General features: G+C 32.8%; 5 protein-coding genes across 35 annotated transcripts in view; 2 read left to right on the top strand and 3 right to left on the bottom strand.

Annotated features, from left to right (window-relative positions):
- LOC100121009 (regulating synaptic membrane exocytosis protein 2) overlaps positions 1–8,589 on the top strand; it is a 74,078-nt gene extending 65,489 nt beyond the window's left edge. For 14 of the 16 annotated variants that reach the window (XM_032599161.1, XM_031929145.2, XM_031929157.2 and 11 more), the window contains 2 exons: positions 124–781; positions 2,755–8,589. In XM_032599161.1, the coding sequence (XP_032455052.1) occupies positions 124–330 (207 nt within the window). In that variant the 3' untranslated portion in view covers positions 331–781; positions 2,755–8,589. The remainder of the gene's footprint in view (positions 1–123; positions 782–2,754) is intronic. The other 2 variants (XM_032599159.1, XM_031929150.2) reach the window with 1 other exon arrangement.
- A 1,041-nt stretch (positions 8,590–9,630) lies between these two features.
- On the bottom strand, positions 9,631–13,648 carry LOC100120984 (tetratricopeptide repeat protein 1). Of its 3 annotated transcripts, none has more exons than XM_032599172.1 (5): positions 13,130–13,648; positions 10,847–11,166; positions 10,572–10,748; positions 10,312–10,497; positions 9,631–10,157 (listed from the first exon to the last, which is right to left on the bottom strand). In XM_032599172.1, the coding sequence occupies exons 2-5, from the start codon at positions 11,129–11,131 to the stop codon at positions 9,978–9,980; spliced, it is 828 nt and encodes a 275-aa protein (XP_032455063.1). In that variant the 5' UTR covers positions 11,132–11,166; positions 13,130–13,648; the 3' UTR covers positions 9,631–9,977. The 3 variants fall into 3 exon arrangements, with proteins under 3 accessions (XP_032455063.1, XP_031785025.1, XP_031785023.1); XM_031929165.2 differs by lacking the exon at positions 13,130–13,648 and adding an exon at positions 11,244–11,338; XM_031929163.2 differs by lacking the exon at positions 13,130–13,648 and having other exon boundaries at positions 10,847–11,286.
- Positions 11,674–13,123, bottom strand: LOC116417202 (trafficking protein particle complex subunit 11-like). The gene is made up of 2 exons (XM_031929166.2): positions 12,022–13,123; positions 11,674–11,949 (listed from the first exon to the last, which is right to left on the bottom strand). Exons 1-2 carry the CDS (start codon positions 12,126–12,128, stop codon positions 11,811–11,813), a joined length of 246 nt encoding a protein of 81 aa, XP_031785026.1. The 5' UTR covers positions 12,129–13,123; the 3' UTR covers positions 11,674–11,810.
- LOC100120959 (probable glutamate--tRNA ligase, mitochondrial) lies at positions 13,260–16,385 on the top strand. The gene is made up of 7 exons (XM_001604504.6): positions 13,260–13,683; positions 13,810–14,240; positions 14,309–14,520; positions 14,594–14,816; positions 14,898–15,058; positions 15,123–15,444; positions 15,531–16,385. The coding sequence occupies exons 1-7, from the start codon at positions 13,581–13,583 to the stop codon at positions 15,609–15,611; spliced, it is 1,533 nt and encodes a 510-aa protein (XP_001604554.2). The 5' UTR covers positions 13,260–13,580; the 3' UTR covers positions 15,612–16,385.
- A 383-nt stretch (positions 16,386–16,768) lies between these two features.
- LOC100120935 (diacylglycerol kinase eta) overlaps positions 16,769–27,703 on the bottom strand; it is a 74,781-nt gene continuing 63,846 nt past the window's right edge. For 10 of the 14 annotated variants that reach the window (XM_016988564.2, XM_032599163.1, XM_016988561.2 and 7 more), the window contains 16 exons: positions 27,199–27,518; positions 26,500–26,945; positions 26,168–26,417; positions 25,980–26,006; positions 25,640–25,829; positions 25,358–25,559; positions 24,709–25,028; positions 24,274–24,598; positions 23,963–24,193; positions 23,791–23,887; positions 23,435–23,704; positions 23,063–23,357; positions 22,676–22,990; positions 22,499–22,594; positions 22,290–22,421; positions 16,769–21,861 (listed from right to left, as the gene is read on the bottom strand). In XM_016988564.2, coding sequence (XP_016844053.2) covers positions 21,556–21,861; positions 22,290–22,421; positions 22,499–22,594; positions 22,676–22,990; positions 23,063–23,357; positions 23,435–23,704; positions 23,791–23,887; positions 23,963–24,193; positions 24,274–24,598; positions 24,709–25,028; positions 25,358–25,559; positions 25,640–25,829; positions 25,980–26,006; positions 26,168–26,417; positions 26,500–26,945; positions 27,199–27,518 — 3,822 coding nt within the window. In that variant the 3' untranslated portion in view covers positions 16,769–21,555. The remainder of the gene's footprint in view (positions 21,862–22,289; positions 22,422–22,498; positions 22,595–22,675; positions 22,991–23,062; positions 23,358–23,434; positions 23,705–23,790; positions 23,888–23,962; positions 24,194–24,273; positions 24,599–24,708; positions 25,029–25,357; positions 25,560–25,639; positions 25,830–25,979; positions 26,007–26,167; positions 26,418–26,499; positions 26,946–27,198; positions 27,519–27,703) is intronic. The other 4 variants (XM_008212355.3, XM_016988560.2, XM_016988562.2 and 1 more) reach the window with 3 other exon arrangements.

The following is a 27,703-nucleotide window of genomic DNA, read 5'->3' as shown; positions in this document are numbered from 1 at the left end:
TTTTTTATACGTTATTTTTAAAATATTTGACCAGGAATTTTGCCCAGATATAGAGTTCATTTTCTGTACCAAAGTAGTCAGCTTTAAAGTAGAATCAAAAAAATGTTCATTTTTTATTTGCAGGTGACGGTATGGGGCGACTACGGGCGTTTGGAGGGGAAAAAAGTGTTCATGGGCGTAGCCCAGATCATGCTGGACAATCTGAATCTCAGTGAAATGGTGTTCGGCTGGTACAAGCTTTTCGGCACCACGTCCCTGGTCAGTGGACCACCTTCTCTTGGCTTGTCTCGTCGATCATCCGCGGCCTCCCTCGAATCTCTAAAATTCTGAAACGATTTTTCGCGCGTCTCGATAATATCTGCGAGTCGCGCGAGTTTGTTTTAAAGAAAGCTTAATTTCAGCTCTGAAATTGAGCGTATCGAGAGACAAACGCATATTATGCGCACACAACCACTCTAGCGAACGTTTCGAGAATTTCGACGGGAGGTGCGCAATATGTCGTATTGATAAGAGATTTTATTAAGTTTTAACAAAAGAGCTATGCGAGAACGTACATTAAGCACGAGAGAGAGAGAGAGAGATGCTGTTATTTCTAAAAGAAAAAAAAATAACGTTAAATTCCAAATAATATGACAAACAAAAAATGAAATAACACCACTAGCACATCACATGTATCATGTACGCCATAAAGAAATGAACAGCTACTAGTCTGTGTCTTGACTATAGCGGTAGACGTAGAGCGGCGATCATGTTCCTGCAGAGCGCCAGATAGTTTTATTAGGTATGCACCGAGTTTCAAGGCAGCGTTCGTAGATAGTTTTGTAACCTGATACCTTGAACGTCCTTATTGCCTCCGATCTTTCCATTACAAATGAGATATCCTTTTTTATGCTTTTGCCCCGTGAACGTTTACCGGTATTTAGAATTAGCTTGTAAAAGATATTGTAGCGCTATTTTGAATTTTTTCTAAATCACACGGATGCCACAATATTATGAGATATGGCATTGTGACATCGGTAATTTGCTGCTTGTAAATATTCGAGTTGAATTGGCAGATAAATTGGCAAATTATATTTGTAGAATAATTCATAGGGCATTAATTACAAGCTCATTCATATTAAAATATAATTTTTTTTAGATCAATTGCTTCAGTATCCAAAATTAATATTTGAACATCAATCTTATATAAGAATTTCAGGAATAAATGAATATTTTATATTAGTAGTCGTTAAAATTTTAACTGTTACACATTGCATTTAAAAAGTTAATATAATATAACTTAAGAAAACTGTTCGTAGAGATTACTCTATTCCCACAGTTTAAAAATTTAATATTTGATGTTTCCTTAAAAAACGAGGCTGTCTTGTTTTGAAACAATCGATAAACGCCGATACTCTCGTTTTTTTAAATACTTCCGAAGGATGGAATCAAATGTAAAAAGAATCTTTTCCCTTATATAAACAGTGGTGTTTCTTGTTCCTTATACATGCATGTGCTGCATATTTACATGACTCCGTACATACTGTACACTAAAATACCCTACACAAATTTATTTTCTTATACAGAAACAAGAATTAACTTAACTATAACAATAACTTGTATGCTTGTGCAGAATTTTGCAGTTGAGTATTTAACGTATTTTTCCGCGTAGAGAAATACATTGGTGTAGGGTATTTTTGTGTACAGTATGTTCAGTGTCACTTACAACATATTTATATTTTGCAAAAGTGAGATACTTTTGTTTTTAACATTTTTAAAAACTCATGGATGAAGCGTAAAAAAAGAGTAAATTACCGGTAAGGTTCACGGTTTTCCGCGTAGTTATTTAAAGTTGAAGTAATTTTTTAAAATGTATTTGGCATTTTTTATTTGTCTTAATTATTAACCTTTAACGTAGTAATTTCATACCTTATTGGGAAAAAGTTGAAAAAAGAATTTGATACATCAAAGAACATTCTCATCAAAATATACTTACCTTAAAATACAAATTTAATATAAAAAAAAACTAATCTGTTATATTATATAAGCTGTATTGCATAAGCAAGTAATTATAACCAATCTTTCCATGTAAACAAACTCTTTGATTCATATTTTTTCTAATAAGAATCCTTTGTATCTATTTTTACCTATAATTTATAAATATCCAGAAGTTTAATTGAATATTATTGCCAATTTTTTATAATTCAAATGTACATATTTAATATTTGAGAGTGATTTTGTGTTTGGTATATTGATTTCCCGTAAATGCATTAGTAGAATCCAACCATTATTTCATTCATGCACTATGTCTACAGTATTACACATGTATAATAACATTTTAACACAGCGTAAATTAACCGCATCTACGTTATTATTCATTATAACAATATTAATATTTTTATTCTCTTACTCGTTAGTTATGCACAAAAGCTGCATATTTACAGTTCGGTAACGAATATTTTAGTAAACGATAAACGTAAAAAAAATGTAGAACTAAACAGTTATATCCAGCTTTTGTCCTGGTACAATGAACATTCATTTTAATATAATTCTGTGAAACTTTGTATAAATATAATTTAAATAATCTCTCAAAGAAGGTAAGTTATTAAGTGTGTGACATTGTCGTTTCTCTTACTATAAATGTTTTGTAAGCTTTAACCAACAAAGTAAATACACACTCACAAGCCATAAGTTTCATGTCATAATATCCTATCATCCGACAAGCTGTAAAATACGCTAACTCACGTCCACCTTTTTTACAATATAATGTTACAGTGAAACGAAGGCAAGCGCCAAACGGACGAGTGGTGGCAACAGCATCACCTCTACTACTCCTACTTCGTCTTCGTGAACTTTTTTGTGATGTGCTAAGAAAAAGACGATCATTTTCCTTTGAAAAAAAAATAATAAGTTGTGGCTCAAAACTGTTTTTGTTTAATTCGGTAATGCTCTTAAGAGCTTTTCTGACGGAGAAAACATGAAGTTAATTACAATTATAAACTCTGTCGACGAAGATAATGAAGGATCTTTAAACGAACTACTTCTCTACCCTGTGCAAGAAAAATAAAATAATTATAGTCTGTACGAAGATAGTTAAAAAATGTGAAGAAGGATAATCTAGTGAAAAAAAATCATAGGCATGTAAGAAAACAAACGAAAAAAAGTATAATAAGGGGAAATTATTTCGTAATGAAAAAAAAATTGCTACAAAATGTTGTATAGATGTATACACACAGACAAATCGAGACGCTACAATATTTGTATATATAAGTGGATTTAAAGGAAAAAGAAAAAATTAATCGACGCCGTGCAAGGGCTTTCAACAGTCAGTGGAGAAAAATAAAAACAAAAATGGAACACACGAAAAGCTGGTTTTAGTTGAGTGAATATGAGAGCGAGAGAAATAAAAGAATTAAAAATAAGAAATAAGAAAATAAAGTTAAGATATATTTGTATTGTTTAAGTTGCGGCCGAGCCGCGCGTACGTCGAACATTGTCTGTTTCTTCGGGTATACATGCATTATACATAAAGAAAATAATATACGGATAATCTCAATTGTAAATACATTTTGCAAGTTTGATGGATGTGTGATTGATTGCTTAAGCTGCCAGATGTCGATTCAATTATTGTCCCACAAATTCGACATGTGCCATAACTCAGGTTTGGTTTAGCATTGTATGCGAAGTTTTTTTTTATCTGTGCCTGACATAATTTAAAAGCTATATATAACTATAATCAAGCCTGTGATTATTTCTTTATTGTTTATAAGGGATTATTAAATTCTTAAAATTCAATATTTTATTAATGCAATCAGGAAGTCAAACACGAATCTTTATCTTGAATTTTGCGATTTAAATTTAATGTTACTACGTCCAAAATTTTGCGATGTTTGTACGAATTAATTATTTATACGTCAAACGAGAATAATTCTAAAATAAACTTTAACCGATATTTGTTCTGATTCGAATTTGTGGTATGATTTTGCGAGATAACGAGACGGAGATACGATATGCGCAATGTGCGTTGCATATTTATATAATCTATATAAAGGGGGAGCTACTTTTGTTTTTTTACTTCCTTCACGCGAAGGAGATGAGAAAATTATAGCGTGCAACAGAGATATGAAAAATAATTATTACAAGAGATTTTACGATAAAACAATATATGCCTTCCGCTAATGTAGTTTCGTGTAAATTTACAGTCATGATGGTGTCGCGGAAAACTCAAATTACCAAGAAGAAAACTAAAATTTCGTGTACATGTATGAGAAAATGTTGTTGGTATGTTATACTTATACGTTACTATACCTTCATACTATACATCACAATACCTTGATTTTATACTGTGCGCGATGATAGAGTATTTTGTATATTACCATTCATTTTCGTCGTCTACGTAAACAAAGGACAACGTCTTATGCTCTCAGTGAAAGCTGCAATTTATAAATAACGAGAAGCATGGAAGAGAAAATAGATTGAATTATCAACACTGAATCATCAAACCGTACAATAAGTAGGCATATCAGCAATCACTGAGATGCGCACACGCGGGGTGGGTTCAATGACATCTTTATGATTATAATTATTATTATTGCTGCTATTATATTATTATTTGGGTAATTGGAGTATTTGATTTATTATATTTTTATTTAAATTTTCATCGACTGGCATAAACAATACTTGACAAATTTTTATTGTTTATTGTGGTTTATTGGAAATATCATTTTTCCCACATCCAGATAAGCGCGCCTGTGTTTCATTTCTCGAAATGTATGCCACACATATCCAGAAAAAACGTTGAAGCAGATGTAAGAAGTTGGAATGGTCGAATGAATATAAGTAATTGCTTCTCGCAAAGTTAAGATGTTATAATGCAACGTCTAATGAATATTATTATATTGGACAGTTGCGCGCAAACGATTTGCGCTCTGAGACGTGAAAAATATGGTATACAAATCTGTATGCAGCGAGATATGTGCTCCAATCTTTTTAGTTCTCAATGAACACAATTTTTCGTAAGCGCTTGCACGCAGATGTTCGATTGCACGTATACATGATATTTTTCCTAACATTTTTCTAACTAAGCACACACACACACACACACACACACACATATATATATATATATATATATATATATATACATATACAACTTATATAAATTCAAGATCAACGTTGGCTTACGTTAACGAAAATTGCCAATTACTCAAACGTTAAGAGAACAAACGAATTTCTGCCACAGTTCCTTGAACAGTGCGAAAAACTTAAAGTCTTTTGCATTTCGGCGTTCTAAAAATCAACGAAATTGCAACCGATTTTCGATTACAGATTTTTCCTTTTGATTGGGTCGTTACACATGCTGTATACTATCCTAAATTATATTTGTGATCGAATGTTTATCAATTGTTTACGAAACAAACTAATACTTCAGAATTTTTCTAAATTATAGTACATAAATCTGTCAACAACTAAACTTTTTACGAATATATTAAAAAAATACAATTTAACCACCCAATTCATCAATTTTATTCGTCAAAGATAAAAAATATAAGAACACAATTAAGATGATGATGCTAAAACATATAAAGCCATACGCTTTACGCCATACTTTCAATCGATTTCAAACGTGAGAAAAAGATTATGTAAGAAAATACATAAACAAAACACGTAGATATCAAACATACATACACATACAATCTTTTTACAATTGCCAATTTCAATAAATTTTTTTGAAAAAAATTAATAAGATAAAAATTTGGCGCGCTCGATTAGAACGTGCTTTATACCTATATATAGTTGACCATATCTCTTAACTCGCTACCTAGAATTGATTAAAAAGACGAGGACAAGGGGCTTTTTTACTCAAGAGAAATGAAGACGTAGGTTATATACTATGATCGTAATTATTATAACTGAAAATAAATAAAGTAAACATGGAAGGTGATGGCGCAACTTGCGCTATGAAAAAATGATAATATACTATAAGCTGAAACATGTAATTAATACTGCGAGATTTTTAAATGTACGATTGAAAGGCGAAGGATTTTCGTTGATTCTGATCAAATATTTTCTTCTTTCGCAGCAAAGTTTTTTCTTGCCATTTTGTTATTAAATTATACGAATACGTATTGAATTATGAGTAATCATGAATAATTTGTTTGTGAGATATTGAAAAGCATAAACCAGTTGTCAAAGTGACTGATAAAGTCAGTTTGCGTGAGAAGCAGAAAAGAGAGTATAAATGTATAAAATAACGACGGAATAAACATTGTATAGACCCTATAACCAGCAAATGGTCAAATATATGGAAGACCAGACTAATGTGTAATCGAAAAAAAATGAATATAAATACACGTTCAGTTTGTAAAAATCCGCCAATCAATCAAGCACCGACTGTAGATGAGTGTAAAAATAAACTTGATTTACTTTTAACTATGTAAGATTGCGTCGTCGAGGTGGAAAAAAACATACACACTATAATGAAAACATAAACGCGCGCGCTTTGACTCGACGAGAAATATATCGAATTTCCACGCTCTTATGCGACAGTATTGTAATAATTCACGTAAGCTTCTTCTACGTATCAAGAGCACAATACACGGTGTAAAAAAAACCCGTCGATTCTTCCAGGGTGAAAATCACTGAATAAAAACTCGGACATATTATGGAGACTTTACGATTTAAGATAATGTTTATTAATGCGCTAAACTCCTTGAAAAGCTTGAGACAGAGCTGAGGGATCGCGAGGTGTTTATGAGTTGGTTCACAGATTTCATATCTTATAAAAGTAGTTAAAACATTTTGGTAATTTCGCAATAAAAATAAAGGGCTCGATAACAAAAGCTTATCGCGAGGCAGACCATGAAATTTATTTTTACGATGTTAAACAAATATATTTTTAGTTCTCGAAAATACAAAATATTTTTACTCTCATCACATTTTTCTTTTCGTGCAATTTAGGTACACCAAGAACTTTAGTTTTGTTCGCATCGCGCGCGATCACATAGAAGTATGTGTACGTAATAAGTATTATAAAATTAATAGCAGTTAAAAATTACGAACACCCGGCAGAGGAAATAAAAACTCACATATTAAGAAGATGGAAAAAATCACTCTTAAGGGCCCTCGAGCATATCGCTATAGTCAACTTCTATATAATATATATAGTAATCGGAGAAAAACTACGGTCCCGTTGCTCCATTAAATCTCGGCGAGAAAATGATATTTCGACCTCAAAAAATTACCAATGATAGATTATGATGTGTATATACCGCGGATATGAGCTCTTGCTGCAATTCTTTAACAATAATCCAGGAAAAATCGTTAGAATTGGCTTCTTCATATAGGAATAGGACTTTCGGGTTAACTGTCGACAACAACAAAAATGCATTTTATATCATGAGAGAGCTTACACGGTTCTTGTCTGAATAGTATTATTGTTAAAGAATCGCCGAGATTTAATGGAGCAACGAGACCATAATTTTTCTCCGTTTACTATGTATATATAATATATATATATATATATATATATATATACACACACACACACATACACACACACATATATATATATTAGTATAACTATATCGAGTGTGGAGAGGGGTCTTAAAGCAACTAAGCAAGACGAAACGCACTTCGAAGTTCCAGACATCTGTCCCCGGCGACGCTTCGCTCACGATAAATTATATTGTTTGAGAAAGCTGTAAACCGGTAAAATGAGAGATGCTCATACGAGACAAACATACACACAAACGTATAACTATAGCAGAACTTTCAAAATTTTCAAATGGGGGAACAAATTTCTCGCCCTTTACGGTGACGATAATATTTAGTGTACATATAAGGCATGCCTCGATATTAGGTGACGAATAAATAAATGAAACAAATGAAGAAACTATGTTAGGTATAAAAAATGATAAAATAAAATATCGACGAACAGACACTTGCTGCATATATTATATAAATATAAAACGACACGCGTCAAAAGATCACACGTAAATAATATATAAATATATGTTAATAACGAATGAAAAAATTAATATCTGACTTTGTACCTATATACTAATTAACTTTTAACAAAATAAATAAAAAAAAATCAGGAACGAGATGATTTTAGAACGATTTTGAATAAATATTCAAACGCAAAGTAGGAGAAATGAGCCGTGTAAACGAAAAGGAATGAATCTTGATTTTGCGAGTATTCATACAATTTGCAATTGGTAAAGTATTTTGTGAAAATTCATTTTAAAAAGTTCTATTCCATTGGATTCCATTGACTCTTTACTATGAAAATTGTCCAAGTATTTACGTTACTTTATATACTAACTTGTAGAATAACTGTTTTTTATACGGACAATCATTCGAATTCGTTTTCGTTTACTGCTGAGAATAGACGTCGAGAGATTTCGTGCAGTTTAGAAGGTTACACACGGTTATGATGAAGTACGAAAAGCGAGATTTGCGAGCGACAGAGGAAGATCGAGCGTACGTCAGATAGGGGTAATACTTTTGTCGAAAGAAAAACGCTGCAACCATTATAAGATTATCCGATGAAAGATGCCCCCCAAAGCCAGATATGGCGTGTGACAATAAAGTGATTCAGATACCATATATGTCTCTCTTCTTTTCGCAACCAGTTCTGCTTGTAGTATTGAAACATTTCATTTTGTTTTTATTTTGAGCTTAAATCAAGTTCTTAATTTGATTTGAATAACTATATTTAATTTTATTGAACAAAACTACTACATCGTTTCAAAAAGGAGACAATTTCATTTTTTCAAGTTTTCGAGAAAGAAATAATTTAATCATAAATGTTTGGAATTAAATCTCTTAGATCAGAAAATAAGATTATAAGTCGGGTATTTTATTATAAGTATACTAGATAAAACTCTATAAATTAGGTTCTATTATTTAGGATCATGTAGATACGTGTATGTGAGAAAAAACGCGAAAAAATCCCTTCCTGATGGGAAGTCTAGAAATGAGAGAGACAAGGCAAAATAATTAAGTATAGGGCACGCACGGGCTGCAATAGAAAATTTCTAATTCTATATGTGTTTAAAATAATGCAAAACTTTTTCAACACGCGTGAAATGCTTTTTAACAACTTGCAATTGTTCAACGGCTCTGAAGGCGCAAACAGATAATGTATATCAGTATAGGATGAAATTACAAAAAAACTAAATAAAAAATGGTTAAAAATGCTTGATTTGGTCAAAAGTACATACTTGTAGTCGATATATGGAGAAAGCATGGAAAAAATACGAATTTCGTGACTTCGAAAATTCCAAAAATTTTCATGTTTTTCCCATAATTATTGCATATGCACAAGTACATCGTTATGCTGAAAAGTGTGGCCTTGTCTATTATTCCTATTGTCGGTCATTTTAAGAGAAATCAATTTTTATTATTTAGTCAAAAATATTTTCATCTTTTGTATACTTCTATTACTTAAATTCATCTAAATTAATTAAATAAAAACATTAATTTATGTATGTTAGCTTTGAAGTCACAAAAGTAACTGCTGTAATGTTAGATAAAAATTCTCAAAGTTTAATTAAGTAAGTATCAATGATTTAATTAATTAAGTAATACTTTATTAAAAAATTAAATACTCTGTTATTTTGGACAATTAGAAAAGTAACAAATATGTTGTTATTGAAGTTTTTTATTTACATGAAATACGAACGCTTTATGCACAATTACGATTTTAATTTATTTTTTTCATATGTATTTATAAAAACTTATAATATCATCCTGCCAACGTGGAAAGGCTTATTTGTGAAACGGGCTAAGTCGAATCTCCACTAAGCCATCAACAAAAACATTTACAGAAATCTTGTAGCATTCGTTTAGTTGTTCTTTTTTTATAAATGAACCTGTTAAAAGTCTTTATCACGCAGTAATGCATTTATATTTTTATGAACAGAGTACGAATGTTACAGCATAATTTTTACCTTATGAGTGAATAAAATTCACATTTATTGAATGAACATTGTTTATGTAGGATTCTGATTAAATTTCACTGAATAACCACCACTTGATTCATCTTTCTGCATCTGAAAATTATTTGTGGACAAACCAAAAGGTCTGAGAATCATGTTTCCAAGATCTTTTAATTTGCTAAGCATCTCTTCTTTCAATTTTTCATTTCTCTCTTGTATCATTGGTTCTAATTTCTGTTTGAAAGTAAAGACAAAAATAATTAGCTTTCTGTCTGTCTCTCTCTCTCTCTCTCTCTCTCTCTCTCTCTCTCTCTCTCTCTCCCTCTCTCTCTCTCTCTCTCTCTCTCTCAATTATAATTGCTCAGTGTTATAAATAATTTAGCTCTACCTTTATGGCACAAATCGATTCCGTGTGGGCAGGATCAAAAGTCAAGACTTTTTTATAATCTGCTAAGGCTTCATCAAGTTTATCTGCTTCTTCGTAAAAGTGAGCTCTTCTCAGATAGGCTTTCACATAAACTGGATCTAATTCTATTGCTTTTGTGCAGTCTGCTATTGCTGAAATCTTATCTGGCTGGAATTGAGAAACATGATGAAAAGTCAATCACTTCAAAAAATGTATTCTAATCAAGCAAAACCCTGACATACCATAAATTTGGCTTTGGCTGCTGCTCGATTGGCAAAGAGAATGGCTCTCTCTTTCTCAAAGATCAAAGGGCATGTGCGCAAACCTTCTGTGTAAGTAAACGTTGCGTTAACATACTCTCCTTCACGGAATAAACTATTACCCTTACTCTTAAGATGTTCGGATTGAATTTTCAACTCCTAGAAGAACAAAAACACCCAAGTTTTCTCTGAAAAGTATCTTTAATCTCGCTACTCAAAAATAACACAAGTTATGAATTCATAAATCTTTTGCTAACCTGTCTTTGCTCCTCTGTAAGTTCCAAATCCCTATCCTTCAAAGCAACCTCGTCGACAAAATACTCATCCTCTTCCAAATCATTCTGAATTTCGTCGACCTCACAGGCCTTGGAACTACAATCATCATCCTCTTTCGTCTTGTCATCGTCGTTATTAATATCGTAGGGCTGCTCACGGTCCTTATTTACACATTCCTCGCGCACACACGACTTTTCTAGATCCTTCGTCAACTCCTTGATGACTTCTTCGTTCGACGGACCTTTCGCCGGCGATTTATACTCCATTTTGCGACTTTAAAAAGACACAATGAAGTTCTATACTGTAAACAATTAAATAATAAACATGCTTCGCAGGATAAAAGCAATACTAGATGACACTGTGCTTTAGTGTGCTTACAGGTCGCTTATATCTCTGCTGTCTGTGCTGGATCGGGTTAGGTTATGTAGTTTTCAGGCTGCGTCCACAATTGAGCGTATACTTTAGGGTTTACGTAGAACATAAAGTTTTGGGCAGTACTGCCAATCCACTGTAGCAGACTGCAGTTGAAACGAAGGAACACACCTGCTCAAAATTTAACCTATAAAAATGTTTAAATTAGTTGTATGGCAATAAATTGTAAAATTCTTTTTTCAAATAAAATTATAAAATTTTGTAAGAGAATGTATTATAACAAATTAGTTTCTGATTAAAGAAAAGGTCTACCACTGTCTCAAAAAAGGAAAGGAGAATACAAAATAACGCACATTTCCAAATGAAAGGCAATGATTGTATGATTATGTTCTTCATTGTATAAGTAAGCGATTAATAGCTTCAAACTGAAAGACGGATCATACGTATTTTATTTTAAAATAACTTGAATACGTATTTTATTTTAAAATAACTAATTTTGTCCAGCATATAGTTTATAATTAATTGAACATAGTTTTGACATTAAATTTGGTTTACAATATATTGCTTCAATCTTCAGAAAGCCATTTTGAATTGATGTCTTGCAAATAAGTATCGATGGGCAGTTTTGTTTAATTGTTCTCTATGACTCTTTACTATTCGATATTCTTGATGATAAAAACTTTGGGCTAAGTTGTATAAAATATGCTCTAATCTAAAATAATAAACACAAATATTTTATTTACTGACTTAAAAAACTACTGCTGCTATAATAAAAATTATGTACCTAAATGTGTAGCCTAATAAATGGTCTGCATAAGGTAAAAAATAAAGAGTTTTTGCTGGTAACTCGCATGCAGCACAAAGTGCAGTTGCTCGCTCTGTAGCTACCATATCTTCAGTACCAGGAGGTGGAGGGGCTTCCCTTTGTATCAATAGTACAGCTATTTTTGTATTCCTCCCTTCTAAGGCAGCTCTGAGAAAAAAAATATTATTGATTTTTTATCATCAAGAATATCGAATAGTAAAGAGTCATAGAGAACAATTATACAAAACTGCCCATCGATACTTATTTGCAAGACATCAATTCAAAATGGCTTTTCTGAAGATTGAAGCAATATATTGTAAACCAAATTTAATGTCAAAACTATGTTCAATTAATTATAAACTATAAGCTGGACAAAATTTTAGCATGAGCAAAATTTCAAGTTATTTTAAAATAAAATACGTATGATTCGTCTTTCAGTTTGAAGCTATTAATCGCTTACTTATACAATGAAGAACATAATCATACAATCATTTCCTATGCTATTTAACTAATTATAATAATAAATTTTTCATTTGGTAATGTGCGTTATTTTTTATTCTCCTTTCCTTTTTTGAGACAGTGGTAGACCTTTTTTTTAATCAGAAACTAATTTGTTATAATACATTCTCTTACAAAATTTTATAATTTTATTTGAAAAAAGAATTTTACAATTTATTACCATACAATTCAAATTTAAACATTTTTATAGGTTAAATTTTGAGCAGGTGTGTTCCTTCGTTTCAACTGCAGTCTGCTACAGTGGATTGGCAGTACTGCCCAAAACGTTATGTTCTACGTAAACTCCTTGTAAACCCTAACGTATACGCTCAATTGTGGACGCAGCCTAATATATGTATATAGTTGACGTCTCGTCGCCGTTATTGCCACATATACCTATAGATATACATATATAGATATATGTGCGCGCCGCGCATGCGTTTCGAGCCATCTCACATAATAGTCGTCTGCTAGGGTCGGAAAACAATTAAATTCAAATAACTTATGTCAGCTTAATTATTTTAAGCAATCCTAAACAGGGTAATATAATTACTAATAATCGCTTACGTTGCTGCTTATCACTACTTACGTTCCACTCGAAAAAAGAAAAAAATAAACTGTCTCATCAGGCACAGGCAGAGTCCAGAGACGCAGAGAATATAGTGGGTGATTTTCCGTGGGCATCTTGGTAGCTTGTCAGAGCCCAGTACAGGGGGCCTAAGCGTCGTTAGCTCGTTTTCACGTTATATATGGCCACAAGTATCCCACACCTCGTGTTTGCTCGTATAGTCGAGTATCAATTACTTAACCGTGTTCGTGTTAAAGCAATATAATTATTTGGAAAATGCTGAAAAGTTCCGCTTTTCACAGTCGGGTAATAGTGAGAACGCTTGGTCGACACCGCGAGAAGCGGCCGTGAAATACAATACAATTCGACAAGCGGACGAGGTACACGCTTCGAGCACGTGTTGAAACGTTGAACTATAAGTATATTTATATACACGCACACTTTTTGCGGCAACTCGCGTGCGATTTTGAAGATGCATCGGAACATGTTGAGGTCGACGTGGAATTGCCAAGTGACGGTGAGGCGGTTTTACAAAAAGTCGCACTGTCGAGTGAGGTTCGCTCCGAGTCCAACAGGTTTGTATGAATAATTCGTCGTTTGCAAGTATAGTTTATTATCAAACTACTGAAATACTTATACCTATTTATGGGATTTCGCTATTTCTCGAGTATCTGTTTTAATTTGTTGGTCCTTATTTTTAGGCTATTTACACCTTGGTGGACTAAGGACAGCACTTTATAATTATTTATTTGCTCGCTCGCAAAATGGTACTTTTATTCTAAGGATTGAAGATACAGATCAGACCAGGGTTGTTCCTGGAGCAATGGAACAGCTACACGATGATTTGATATGGGCTGGCATTATCCCTGATGAGGATCCCATACGAGAAGGTCCTTTTGGGCCTTACATTCAATCAAGACGAATAGATATTTATAAAGAACAAGTGAAATTATTGTTAAACAATGGCTCGGCATACAAGTGTTTCTGTTCTGAGCGTAGATTGGAAATACTGAGAAAGGCAGCAGTGAAGGAAAGACAGACTCCCAAGTATGACAATAGATGTAGGCACTTGACTGATCAGGAAGTCAAAGATAAACTTAAAAGAGGAGAACAATATTGTATTAGATTTAAGGTTTGAACATGTTTAATTACTTTTTAAATTCAATATTTGGATTTTTTAGTAATAAATTTTATTTATAGCTTACGCCGACACCTGAACCTTTTAAAGATTTGATCTATGGAGACATTATCTATGATGCTCAAAATGAAGGTGATCCAGTAATTCTTAAAAGTGATGGTTTCCCTACTTACCACTTTGCCAATGTAGTTGATGATCATTTTATGGAAATTACACATGTTTTGAGAGGAGTTGAATGGCAAATTTCAACACCTAAACATTTACTACTTTACAAGTAAAATTTTTAATTCATTACCCTATTATTACGTCTAAGTATTTACAAATAAATATTCAATTATCAATTTTAGGGCTTTTGGTTGGTCTCCTCCGCAGTATGCTCATCTTCCTCTTATAATGAATTCAGATAATACCAAACTATCAAAAAGGCAGAATGACATTAGGGTAGAGCACTATCGAAAAGATGGAATTTTTCCTCTAGCTTTAGTCAATTATATAACTGCTGCTGGTGGCGGTTTTGTTCATGATAAAGGTCTGTCACATTGTTATACTTATCAAGAACTAATTAAACAGGTAAATTATAACTAATCGATAATGATTGTTTTGTCACATTCAGCAATCTAATTAACTAAAACATATTTATTATTTTCACAGTTTTATATCCATAAAGTAAATGTCAATTCTAGTAAATTGAATCCAGATAAATTATTAGAGTATAATAGGTTGGAAATATCAAATCTCTTAAATAACGAGAAAAATCACAAGTTCTTAGTGGAAAAAATAATCACGATGATAAAACAAACTTTTCCTGACAGGTATGTAAGTCATTGAAACTGCAACTAAAAATAATAAAATTTCACTCAAAATGATTTTTTGCAGAGCATCCGATGGTACCTTGCATTTAGACCACGCGTACATAATAACGACCTTAAGGTGGGCGCAAAATAGAATATCAAGACTAAGTGACTTAGTTAACGCTGATATGAAATTCTTATGGATAAAACCTGCTAAGCAAGAACATTGTATAGATCTGAAATATTTAGAAATGGTCGATATGCTTACTAAGAAGCTTGAAAGCTTAGATGATAATAGTTTTTGTCAAGAATCTTTGAAAACATACTTAAAAGAATTTGCTATCAACAACAATGTTCCATTTCCTGCCTTTATGAAAACTTTAAGAAGTCTTTTAAGTGGATTGAAGGTAAGCCATTACTCAATTTCATCCTAAATTATATTTTTTAATTTCAAAATGACAAACGTTAAACATGTTTATTTAATTTATTGTAGGAGGGGCCAGGTGTTGCGGAAATGATGGAAATTTTGGGAAGAGATGCAACTTTAAATCGTTTGAAAAGAAACGCTAGTTAAAATGAAATTCATTAAATTTTAATGATTAGTTCCTTTTTTTTGTACAATATAAGCTACTCCAATTCAATATTTCTACATTCCTCTCTAGGAAAAAATTATAGAAAATTATGTATTATATTGAATTGCAAATAATTATGTGATAATGCATATTTTTATACGTATAGATATAACCGACTAAGCATCTTTAATTCATCAAATTTAGTTTTTAAATAAAACTGTCTTTTTACAAAATTTACGCGAACACCTACTTTAATTAGTTAAAAATAGGTTTGATCAGTATAATATCTTTCATTTCAATACATAGTACATATTTAAACATAATTTTTTTCTGCTTCCTGTACTCCATCCGTCAACTAGTCTCTGTAGTTAGTGTGTTTGATAAAACCTGTAAATAATTGTTCTACAATAATGAATCAATTTGCCAATAATTATGTTGACAAGTGTAAGATAAGAAAGATACAAATTAATTTATAACTTTAATAAAAAGACATCAAGGAATTTAAAAGTAGGAGTTTATTGAAAGTGAACATCTTTCATATACATTGAAAAGTCAAAAATTCACAAAGATAAAGTGTGTACTCGCGGGTATATGTGTATGAATGAGAATGATTTCAAATGAGCCTTTGTGCTGTAAAATTTAAAGTTACAATATAATAGAAGAAGACATGTTTTTTGTGACATACAACATTGAATTGAACGGAAAGACATCGGTATAGATCAGTACTGGCATTTGTTTGTGTGTTAATTGCATTGACGCACTTACTATGACGTAAAGAGTTTATTAAAATGTTCGTGTTTTCATTTTAAAATTTTTTTTCTCCAAGAATATTTCATTTTTTTAGATGAAGGTTTTTTTAATTTACCTTATAAATCGACTTTGGTTGAGTAGGATTCTTTGCGAAGATTAAACTAAATTTTGCTTTCGAAAAATAAGTGGTAAATCATCAAAAGTCGCCATTGCAGAGTTCACATACAAACAAATCAGTTCGTTGTGAGAAATTGTTCAATTGAATTATAATAACGATACATGCATTGGTATAAAAAACTGATATAAGATCCATAGAGTCATCCATAAATTGTGTTAATAAGAATATAAATCTAATTTAGTGTTTCATTATTAATTTTTTACTGTCAAAAATTTATTAAAAGACGAAATATTCTTGAAAAAGTGCGTTGATTAACGACTTTATTTGTTTATTTATTTATTATTTTTTTTTTGAAAAAGAAACTTATGTATTAATATTTTACATTAAAAGGAATTAGTTGTCTTATCGGTGATTACAGACAAATAACGATCATATTTTACATAATATATTTACACGAAACAGAGTAAAAAAGGATAAGAAACACGATCATAGAAAGACAATAACATTCTAAGTATACGGGGTTATATAGACTCCATGCAAGGATCGAAAATGTCCAAAGCATTTGTTTTTTAAATTAACGGTGCAATGGCTGCACAAGTTTTTAAGTGTTTGCAAGTATACAATATGTATTAATATTCGTTTATCACAGTATTTTTAAATATAAATATTGGTTATAACTCGTGACATTCCGCACAATAGAAACTACGCTTACAAATTTTTAGCTACCACTTCACAATTTTTTAAAATTATTAATCATTCGTTTTTATCTACGTGCATCCTTTCTGTCGCAGTCTGAAAATTGTTAAACAGATTTTTTCTTGACTTGCAACAATCATTTTATTTTATTGTTATCATACTATTTCTTAGTTTTGTAACATTGCAAAAATGATCTTTATACTTATATATTGAAGTATAATATAATATATTTTTCAATAGTAACAACAATGTCGAGCTGAAAGAAAGTGCACTTTCATACATAACATCAGACGATGGAAAAGTCTAAAATAGTAAAGATCTATCGAGCCATTGCTGTTTTGATAATTTAGAATGTGGTTTTGAATCTTTCAGACTACAGATTCAGAAGGTTTTTTTTAATTATTAAAATAGTATCTTAATTTAAAATCATACATTTCTTGACTATAGATTCAAATTGTTAATGATTAGAAATTTATTTCGAAAAAAAGTTGAACAGTTTAAGATACTATTTTAATCGAGTTATTTTTTTTATTCCTGATCGGGTTCATTCGTGAGTATGTACAAGTAGTACTATGATAAAAAGGCAAGAGTTTTCGTCCAAAGACTGCAACAGAACGCTTTTTTTCAAGACAGTCTTTCGCAAGATACCCGCTGAAATAGCTAAATCATATTTACTAAATTTTTCTTACGTGAGTAATGTAATAGAAAGAATACAAATATAACGTAATATTTGTAAACGACAATGTTAGCTGAACGATAAAACGTATTGAAGAAGTGTTTAGTCTATTTTTCAGCGGGATATTTTCGTTATATTTTTTGTTCTTTTGAGTTTTGATCACCACAATAATGATGATGCAATTTTCTTACACTAGTACGTTTTGTAAATACGAACCACTCATTTTCTTTTTATTTTAAGTACGGTGCATAAGTCTAGCAAAAACAGGAAATACCGTTACAATTATAATAATCTTCTCTTTGGTTCTTTCATGAAGGTTTTAACTTCAAATATCGTGAAGGAGACATTTAGTTAACGCATAATGATTTTAAATCGAACAAAAGTTTTCTTTAATGACGATGTGAAGCTGTCTCAACGATTGTTTTTAATATGGGTTTAATATTCATTATTTATAAAATTTGTAACTTCTAAAAGTCTAACAAATTGATTTTGCACTTAGATTAGCTAGTTGCATTGCGTTTTGAATACAATAATCAGTACATAAGAGTTGTTAATAAAAACTATGCAGTAACAGTACGTTGATGATAATGATAAATTATACAGCGAATACAAGAATTCGTTTTTCTTTCACTCCGCTTACAAATAACTTGAGTTCTCAAACAACACAAATTAATGAATAAATTAATTTGTCAATTATTTGAACACATTGGACAGTGACAATTTTCATCATTGTTATTATTTTTCCTTGAAAGAAGGCTTATATGTTATATCATTTCATAATCAGTTTAAATAATAGCAGCGCTTGAGGAAACAGAAAATTGTCGAACATCAACAAGCTTTCTCTCTATTTCACCTTCTCTTACTGAAACAACTTTGCCTGTTATAGACTAGAACTGTTTTATGCATGCATGGCTGCGAGTGTGTGAAAATACCACAGAGAACTTTTTAATAATAATAGGTTAGATAAATAGATAGAGAAAAAAGAAAGGTGAATTACATAGAGCAGAAACACGAATTAAAGAGAGGCTTACTTGCTCATGGGTGCATTTTATCTTTGTCCCGTATTTAATTTGATTCTCTCAACACCTTGGAGTGAATTATCTAATTATTAATTTGTTTTGCGACTTTGTCAACACTTTTGGATATTTAAGTTTTCTCTACTCGACAAAGTAGCGTCAACTCATGCCAAGGTGCCAAGAGAGCTAATGAGTAAAATATCGACTTTTGTACATTTACACGGTTGTGCATTCAAGATTTTTCCTCTTATTTGTATTATTATTTCATTTAATTAACAGTATTAATATGGAGCTTTTAGTCGTATGTAGCTTGAGGAAGGCGCTTTCGAAAGTTCATATTTCCGTCGACATGTTTACATGTGCATACGTGACCGACAAGAAATCGTACAGAGGCACAGTGCAGTCAGAAGAAGATCACGCATTTTCCTGTCCGTAACTTCAGGCACTTTTGTGCTCGTCGCGCACATGTCCCGCTTATTTACAACCCTAGAACTCCGAACACACATATTTTTATTTTGTCTTTACGGTTTTAAAATTTATCATGAGTAAGAAAAATAATTTATTGTTCTCAAGGGACATCAAAATCATGTATACTCTGGGCGACAGATTATCCATTTTGATAATTTTTGTGCTGAGAAAATGTAACGATGCAAAAATATTATAACGATGAGATTCTAGGGCCGTCACATTTATCTCCCTTCTTTAATATTATATGAGAGGCTGTATATAGTTTTACAAAAAGGTTTTGGTCATGAAAGCATGTAATGAGCTTCTCAGAAAATTAACTTCAAAATGCTTTACACTATCAAGACAATTGTTCCGGTTTGTTTTATACAATGTGCATTATTTATGAGTCACTGTGAACAAAAAAATGCATGCAAAAATATTTAGGGTCGAGTTAAATAATACATGTATGTTTCATATGATATCGCTGGTTATGGATAAAATATTTTTTTCGCGAGGATAAAGTTATTGAGAAATATTTTAAGTCTTTCCTTTTTTTTTTGTAATCAGTTCGCAATAGTCACAAGTTTAGTTATAAAAATAATTAAACCTCAGATTTTAGTAATTAAATTAAAAGCGTAGGTGAAAGAAATTTTCATGTTTAAAATCCAAATAAATAAAATGAAATATAATAAAAATCATATAGTTTAAAAAATTTGCATATATTGTAATACTAAATTTTCCTCTAAGCGAATGTAGTGTTTGAAAATTTTGTTTCGTAGAGAGAAAAAAAAACATTAAATACAATAACATGCTTGCAAAATACGATGTCTAAATATATTCATTTAACATTAAAAAATACTGACTTTATTGCACCATCGTTTGATTGCTCATCTTTTTTTAATTCGACTCTGCCTCGACGTCACAGTTTCTCTCTTAAATGTGTTATTTTCTTTTTAGAAGAGTCGTTTTTTTAGTTTACAGACTGTGTCATTTGTTATCAATATAATATCACGTCAAACTACGTGAAATAGATTTTTACTACGTATAACACTACCTGTGTATATAATACTAGAGATTCGTAAAAAAGACTAAGTTCTACAACAACCGTCGAATTAGCGAGTGCGCACGCAAGGAATAGATTTCCTTCTTTTTCCATTAAATTTTGTTCGCATACGTTATATCGACTTGGAACAAGATTAATAATCAATAGTAATAATAATGATAACTAACTACTACAAGAGGATTTTGTTTTGTTTCAATTTTTGATCCAAGTTCTGTAAAACTCGGTAAAGTACTGTGTGATTTTTTGTAGACTTTGATATACAAAGTCACCAAAGAACTAGAAACTTACAATCTAAGATTTTTATCTTTATACAATTTTTTGGAGAAGATTATTTCAACATTCTACAAAGACTACATAACATGTTCTCTATAATGTTGCCCTAACAATATTTTTAATGTTCCCTTAACTTAATTTTGCGATTTTCGTTGATTTCTTCTTATTTCAGTTTCTTTTTCATTTAAATGAAATGACTACCACAATAAAAGATTTAGCTGTGATACAACAATAACAATTGAAAACAATCGTAGATTAGTGAGTAATAAATATAAAATAATAAATTATTTTATAATAGATAGAGGTGTCTGATTGTTTTCAATTGCATTAAAATGAAACCTTATAGAAAGATATTCTCATGGCTGTATAAAATCGAGATCTAGTTTTTTCTTTAGATCACTCATTTTAGGAATCTAGTCTTGTAGCCAGGAATAACAAAAATATCTACTCTAAGCGACTTGAGATCAATTAAGAAAAAGGGGGAAGCTCCAATTTTTAAATACAATGAAGTACGCTCCTTATTGCTTCTAAACAAACTCGTAAACGGATACTTTCCGTTTTTTATTGTTACCTTTCCATTTAAATATCAAGAAGTCAAATTTTCGCATGACGAATCATTTGTTAAAATTGACTATTCATGATCATAATTAATTTTATAAAATAAAGATTGAGCATTAACTAATTAATTTTTCATACATTTAATGATGAACGAAATGACAGCCGTCTTTAGATATTTTTTTATGAAATAGTATTAACAATTTCTGAATTGGATTACTTTTTTTTAAATTTTGAACAAAATAGCGTATTGCGTTTTGGCTTCTACCGTATCAACCTGCGAATTTGTTGAAAGTCATGAGTTGAGCCTCTGTATTGAATGATTCGTCGAACGACTTTTGACTAAGTCCATTTAACTGTTCAAATCGTTGATGGCCTGAAGAATCCTCTTGACGTGTCCAACCTTGGTGATACCAAGCTCTTTAAGATCCCGCCTTGCCAGAGTCAGTAATTCTCTGCCTCTGATATCATGTGACATGAAGTTCTCTGCATACTCGCCAAGCTGTAGATTTTCCAACCAGGAGCAGACCTCTTGAACTCCCCAAAGTGTAACCTGATCGCGACAGGGGTCGCGCGGCGACGAGGCATTGCTGCTGTTGCCGCCCGAACGACGGAACTTTAACCAGAACAAGCCTCGATGACGATTCTTTTTGTCGGTCTATGTAATGACGTTAAACAGAAATGCAACGATAGATCATTCGGTTAGTAGGATTAATAAGCGATATTCTAATTTTGTTTTAGCACAACAGAAATTACTAGATTATACGTTGAGCATGACCATTTTGTAATTGTTTTTAGAACTTCAATGCGTAAAAACCTGTAATTTTACTCATCATAGATTTGAATTTCACATACTGAGAGAATTCAATGGAAACACGACTTCCGAATAAATTAAGTGGCTAAAATTATTAGTTTTAGTTACAAAGACAATATAAAAATTTAAATGATATTATTTAATATGAATAGTTTTAAAATATCTTGACAAATGGCATCACAATAAGCATATTATAATAAAATTGTTTTAGTCAAATGAACAATATTGCGTTTCTAAATTCTCTCAGCGCACAACAGCAAAATGTACATTACCTGTTCGTCAGTTGAAATGTTTTGTAAATACACAAGCCCAGTTCCCCGTTCATCGAATATGCATTTGCGAAGTTCCTGCTCCATTGTGGCCAAGGATATCGATAATTTATTTTCCAAATCTTCGCGTAGCCTCTGAATTGTGATATTTATCAATCTAACAATCTTTCTTTGAACAGGTACATTAAACATTAGAACAAACTTTATCATACCAAGTTATGAGCTTTATCTCTGAGCAACTCGCAAGATTCTTCATAGAGTTGTCTTGCACTAGAAACCACTTCTGTAACCACTGGTCTTAAGTTTGGCTATGCAAACAATTATATAATTTATATAAATACTTCAATAAAGTAGCAATAAATATTTAAGCTTATTGATATAATACACACCCCAGGCAAAATTTTTCCATCTGGATGTACTTTTTCTAAAGCGATAGCAGTGCGTGCAGCAATTTGATAGAGATCAGGCTCCAAGCTAGGGTGCGAAATGATGAGCAGCTTGACCCACTTCACAAGAGTTGTGACAACTTCGATGAAACCTAGCAGAACAGCCATTTCCTCTTCAGTAAGGGTTGCTTGCTTGACGTCAATCTGCGCTTGACTATGCGATCGTGACGATGTGCCAAGAGTCGATGAGGATTGTGCGACGGCGGCCATCGTGCTGCGTTGTTTCTCCTCCCACGCTCGCAACGACGTTTCCAAAGCCTTGAATTTGAAATTAGACACTTGGTTACAGAAAAATATATTTTCTAATAAGCAATTTTGAGAAATATTTACCCTATTCCTGTACAACATTTGCATTCGATTTTTATGAATGATCCTGATGATTCCAGGTGGCTGTACCCAAGCTTCGCCATCAACTTGAATAGGAACTCCTTCATCTCCTAGAATGTTAATTTGCACAGTTTGACACTGCGCAATCCTATGATGCTGCAAGTTTATCAGTCTTGATGCTGCCATTTGTACAGAGCCGAAGACAGCAACTACTTCAAGTATACGATCATCGAAAGACGGAGCTAAGAAAAGATCACCTTCCTTTGTTCCACCCCAGAAATTCGTACCACCCATGAAACTGTAACGTTTGAAAATTTTATTATTTTCAAATATATACTCGAAAGCATTTATGCCTATGATGGCTATATTGCTTACCTTGGAATATTTAATACCACGATGCCTTGCAAGGATGGCAAAGGTATTCTTTGCCCATCACATTCAAGCTGTACTCTTTGATCAAGATTTTTGTAAGTTTTCTGCAACCATTGTTTCGATCCCAATACACCATACCACATGTAATTTTTGGCACGTGATCTGCATTTTTCTGGATGTTCTTCCCGTTTGTGATGGAAGTCTAAGCTAATTTTCGCGTCTATACCAATTCCAAAATAGTTGTTCATGACGCAACGTTCAAAATAACCTTCCCTAAAGTTATAAGAAAACATATATCATTTTAGCTTTGAAAGATTATCGATTGTTATTAAAACATATAATAAAAATATACTTCTTACATTAATGTTTCATCTGGATCCATCAAAGGAGAAACTGCTGCACATAGCGCATCGGCGTTAGCCAAAAGAGCTTGACTTATTAATCCTCCACTAACATCTGCGCATCAGATACAAATTTAGTATTTTCCTATCAAAAAATAACTTCCAAACAGAATTTGAAATTTCGACTTACTTGGCCACATTGGTAGTCTAACTAATGGATTTATGATTGGAAGCTTTTTAACGTCATCAGTCTTGTCAATAGATTTCGCACGTTCATGTCTTAAACTCATGCTGGAACCTCCGAATCTCGCGGCTGTCGCAGCCAGTGAAACAACTTCGGAAGATTTTAACAAACTGCCACTGCTGATACGTCGCGTTGCTTGCGGAGAGCAGCCCGTACCTTCTGGCAGTTCGACGCTTACTAAAGTGAAATCAAGTTCAATATTTGCTTTTCATAAAATAATGCTAGTACTTGCAAATTTTAACTAGAAAGTAACTTACATTTCTCCATACTTCCTCTACTATATCTACGAAATTCGGCACCAAGTCGGTGAAAGCCAAAGTCGTTATCTTGTTTACTTTTAACAGAAGTAGATGGACTTGGCGGATCAACAATCACGCTAATAGCTGGCGGAAAGTTCGGAGAGTTGTCTTTAGACGGACTTGGACTCGATGTGACAGTGAAGCGGCAGACGGGAGCGTTGAGCAAATCTCCCGACTTTTCCTCTTCTTCGTTGTCTTCTGGACTTTGTTCATTCGACTGATCACTTTTGGTCTTCTCTATGATGTTCCCAAATGGTCCTAATGGCCTTCCTTTAAATATACCCTGCAAAATAATAATCAGCACATTAATATTTCTGTGCCTTTCAGTTATTATGTGGAGATAAAAACTCTACTTTAATAAAATGAAAATTTTATTAATTTGGTAATAATTACTTCTTTATTGACTTTTGACCTTTGCCTCTTGAAAGATCTCCTTGCAATGTCATTGCCTTCAACAAACTTAGCTAGACTGCAAAATCTCGGAGGTTTTTCCATTTGATCTGACTCGAGACACTCTCTCACAGAATCGTACTTCTCTCCTAGCATTGTGCTGATTAAGTCTTGTCCAAGCGAACTCAGATCGTCAATTATGCTCTCAGAATTCGGAATGTCGCTCGTGCACTGGTCTGAATTCTCGGGGGAGTCTATGTGACCAATTTCAGACATCTCGGAGCGTTTCGTGGAATCAAGAATATCGCTATCTATATTATTCCCTAAAAAGTGTCAAGGAAATTATTCCCTTGAATAGAGAAATTCTTCTATACAGTTACACCGAGAAAAAATATTTGTTTCATAATTTATTTTTTAATTAGACACGACCGCGTTACGGAAGTGCTTTATTTTATTATTACGGAGAACTACTACTTTCGCAACGTTTTGTTGGTTTTATTTCTTAAATTTTAATAATGTTTGCAACCTAGTACAAGTATCCTTTTTCAAGTATTCACTAATAAAGTTCTCCGTTTATTAAAGTTTGTAAGAGTATTGGTGCATAACACATTTTTTCTCAGTATAACAGGGAAAACTTCTACTCAGTCCTTACCGATTTCACTTTCGCTGTTCTTTACAATGTAATTCTTCGAGTCAAACGAATCCGAAACCATACTGTCTGAACTGACAGTACTATTAGTGCAGCTTCCTCGAGGTGTGCCATTCTTTTGGTAATTTCCCGATCTTGTGTCTGGACATTCAGGTGAAATATCGCCTGACGGCACAGAATCCGTGTCCGGCGAAATCATGGCATCCTAATGCGAGAAAAAAAGGAAGTTTTATTTGTAAACAAATTATATAGATGTTGCAGATATTACAAGTATATAAAATATACCTGTATCGTTGTGTCATCAGAAGGTGAACTCGTATCAAATGTCGTGGGTGTAACGGTCACTGGTATATCCGATTGAGTTTCTTGATGGGTAGGTTCAGACGCCTCGTAGTTTTGTGGATGCGGTTCCTGCTGATGTTGATTCAGTTGGTTTACGGCTGACTCTACCGCAGCTGCTTCAAAGCTGAAGACCCTGTATAAAAAAAAGAAGAAATTAATTCTATTTTGATGACTTCACTATGTGAGTCTAGCATTTATTACGACTTCTTAACATGCTCTAGAGCCCTAATGGCTTTTATCAACTACATGTTATACAAAGGGGTTATTAAGGGATCAAACTTACGAAAAGTCTAGGATAGTAAACGTCCCACTGATCCACGGAAATTAGACGGATAATAATTAATTAGTACTGATGCCAGATTTGATCATTACAATCCTGATTACTATTTATTATAATTTTACTTCGAGTAGTTTATAAATAACGAACAGAACTAATAGTACTGATAATTTTAGAACATATAACATAATCACCCTTGCGGCAAATTCGAGCTATTTCTTCTGCTATCAGCAAAACCATCGGGTGCGGGCAATGTCAGCATCTCTTCGGGTTGCGAATCTCGCCTGATGTCCGGCATAGGACTGAGTGAAGCGACGTTAGGTGTTGGTGAAGAACATGGTGATGGATCACCGCTGCTTGCTGACTCTAACGTTGGTGTCACGCTCAAACTATCCACATAATTTTCCGTTCTAATCTCAGGAATGTCTAGCTGTCGTCTTTTACCTGCAATTTAGTATAACAATTATTTTATAATGCATCGATTATCCTAATAATTGTTGTGTTTGAAAGTAACATATTTACATACCATCAGCGTCATTTGTTTCATCAGTGGTAATGGTAAAATTAGGAGACTTCACAGAACAATTCTGTTCATCCACAGCTTGCTCGGTATGCTCAACCAATTGACGAATGGCTCGTTTTAAACTATTAGCCCTGGAGATCACAGCTTGATTCTCTTCAAAGCCTTTTCTTTTGCGTACTCTTCTTAAATTTGTCATGTCCTTCTCGGGCTTTTCCAGCAAGCCCTTTTCCTGATCGTCCAGCGACGGCAAATTATCGTCTCTCAAAGTATCTGCGTTGGTATCATCTCCGTTAACCGATAAAAATGTCTCCTCCTTGTGTAACGTATGCAGCAGCAAATCGAGCTTTTGCTGTAGTACATCGCATTTTTCGCCCAATTGTTGGTCACCCGTGCTGAGACTCGCCTCCGATATTCGGACAGCAAAATCTTTTACTGTTTCACACAATACTCTGCAAAAACAAAGAATAGAGTAAACATTGTTTTCTAAATAATAAATTGCTTTAGTTGCGGTTAAAATTACTTATATTTTAATCAACGATTATGCATTTTCTTTGTAGTACATTGTGATAAACGTGACGCTGGCGACACGCATATGGTATACTATTTCCCCGGTATATAAACCCTTATTTTGCCGCAAAGAAAAAAAAGAAAGAAAACGAGTAACCAACAGCATTATAAAAAGCTTGGAAAATCAATACTTACTTGGCACTGGATATGACTATGCCCTCTTGCTCGGAGTGCAGAATATTCGTGATGTGCGAAATCACGCTGTCCTCGTATTCTTGCACTATACTTTGGCTTAGCGCTGAGTCCGATTGGTTTAGGATTTTGTGACAGGGCAACGAGATGCTGCGTTCAAAGGTCATGATACTCCAGCGGTCGAGCATCTTTGTGCCGGCTTTCTCGTACTTCTCCAGTAAGTGCGGCAGGTGAGTGTCATCGTCACAGGAGGCGCCCCAACCCAGGACTCGCGCAAGATCGTTGCCGGTACCCAACGGCAGCACTCCCACCTGGCATTGTTTCTGTAAAATTAAAAAAACATATGTATTTAAAGTTCAAAATTATGTAATAAAGTTCAAAATTTTAGGCATGCTTCTAAAGCTCTTGTAGTTTTTGAGATACAATTAGTATAGACATCAATATAAATAGTAACAGTCGATGCTGGGAAGACTGTCGAAACCATCGCAATTAATATTATATATATATA

This window comes from Nasonia vitripennis, chromosome 4 (genome assembly GCF_009193385.2).
Source record: "Nasonia vitripennis strain AsymCx chromosome 4, Nvit_psr_1.1, whole genome shotgun sequence".
Lineage (NCBI taxonomy): Eukaryota > Metazoa > Arthropoda > Insecta > Hymenoptera > Pteromalidae > Nasonia > Nasonia vitripennis.
This window is presented reverse-complemented; position numbering and strand designations above follow the sequence as displayed.

Coding starts and splice junctions, on each gene's coding strand:
- LOC100120984 (XM_032599172.1), bottom strand. CDS start 11,131: ATGGAGTATAAATCGCCGGCGAAAGGTCCGTCGAACGAAGAAGTCATC. Junction 10,749..10,846: donor TTACAGAGGAGCAAAGACAG/GTTAGCAAAAGA, acceptor TTGTTCTTCTAG/GAGTTGAAAATTCAATCCGA. Junction 10,498..10,571: donor CAGCCAAAGCCAAATTTATG/GTATGTCAGGGT, acceptor TCTCAATTCCAG/CCAGATAAGATTTCAGCAAT.
- LOC116417202 (XM_031929166.2), bottom strand. CDS start 12,128: ATGGTAGCTACAGAGCGAGCAACTGCACTTTGTGCTGCATGCGAGTTA. Junction 11,950..12,021: donor TTATTAGGCTACACATTTAG/GTACATAATTTT, acceptor TTATTATTTTAG/ATTAGAGCATATTTTATACA.
- LOC100120959 (XM_001604504.6), top strand. CDS start 13,581: ATGCATCGGAACATGTTGAGGTCGACGTGGAATTGCCAAGTGACGGTG. Junction 14,241..14,308: donor AATATTGTATTAGATTTAAG/GTTTGAACATGT, acceptor TTTTATTTATAG/CTTACGCCGACACCTGAACC. Junction 15,059..15,122: donor AAACAAACTTTTCCTGACAG/GTATGTAAGTCA, acceptor GATTTTTTGCAG/AGCATCCGATGGTACCTTGC.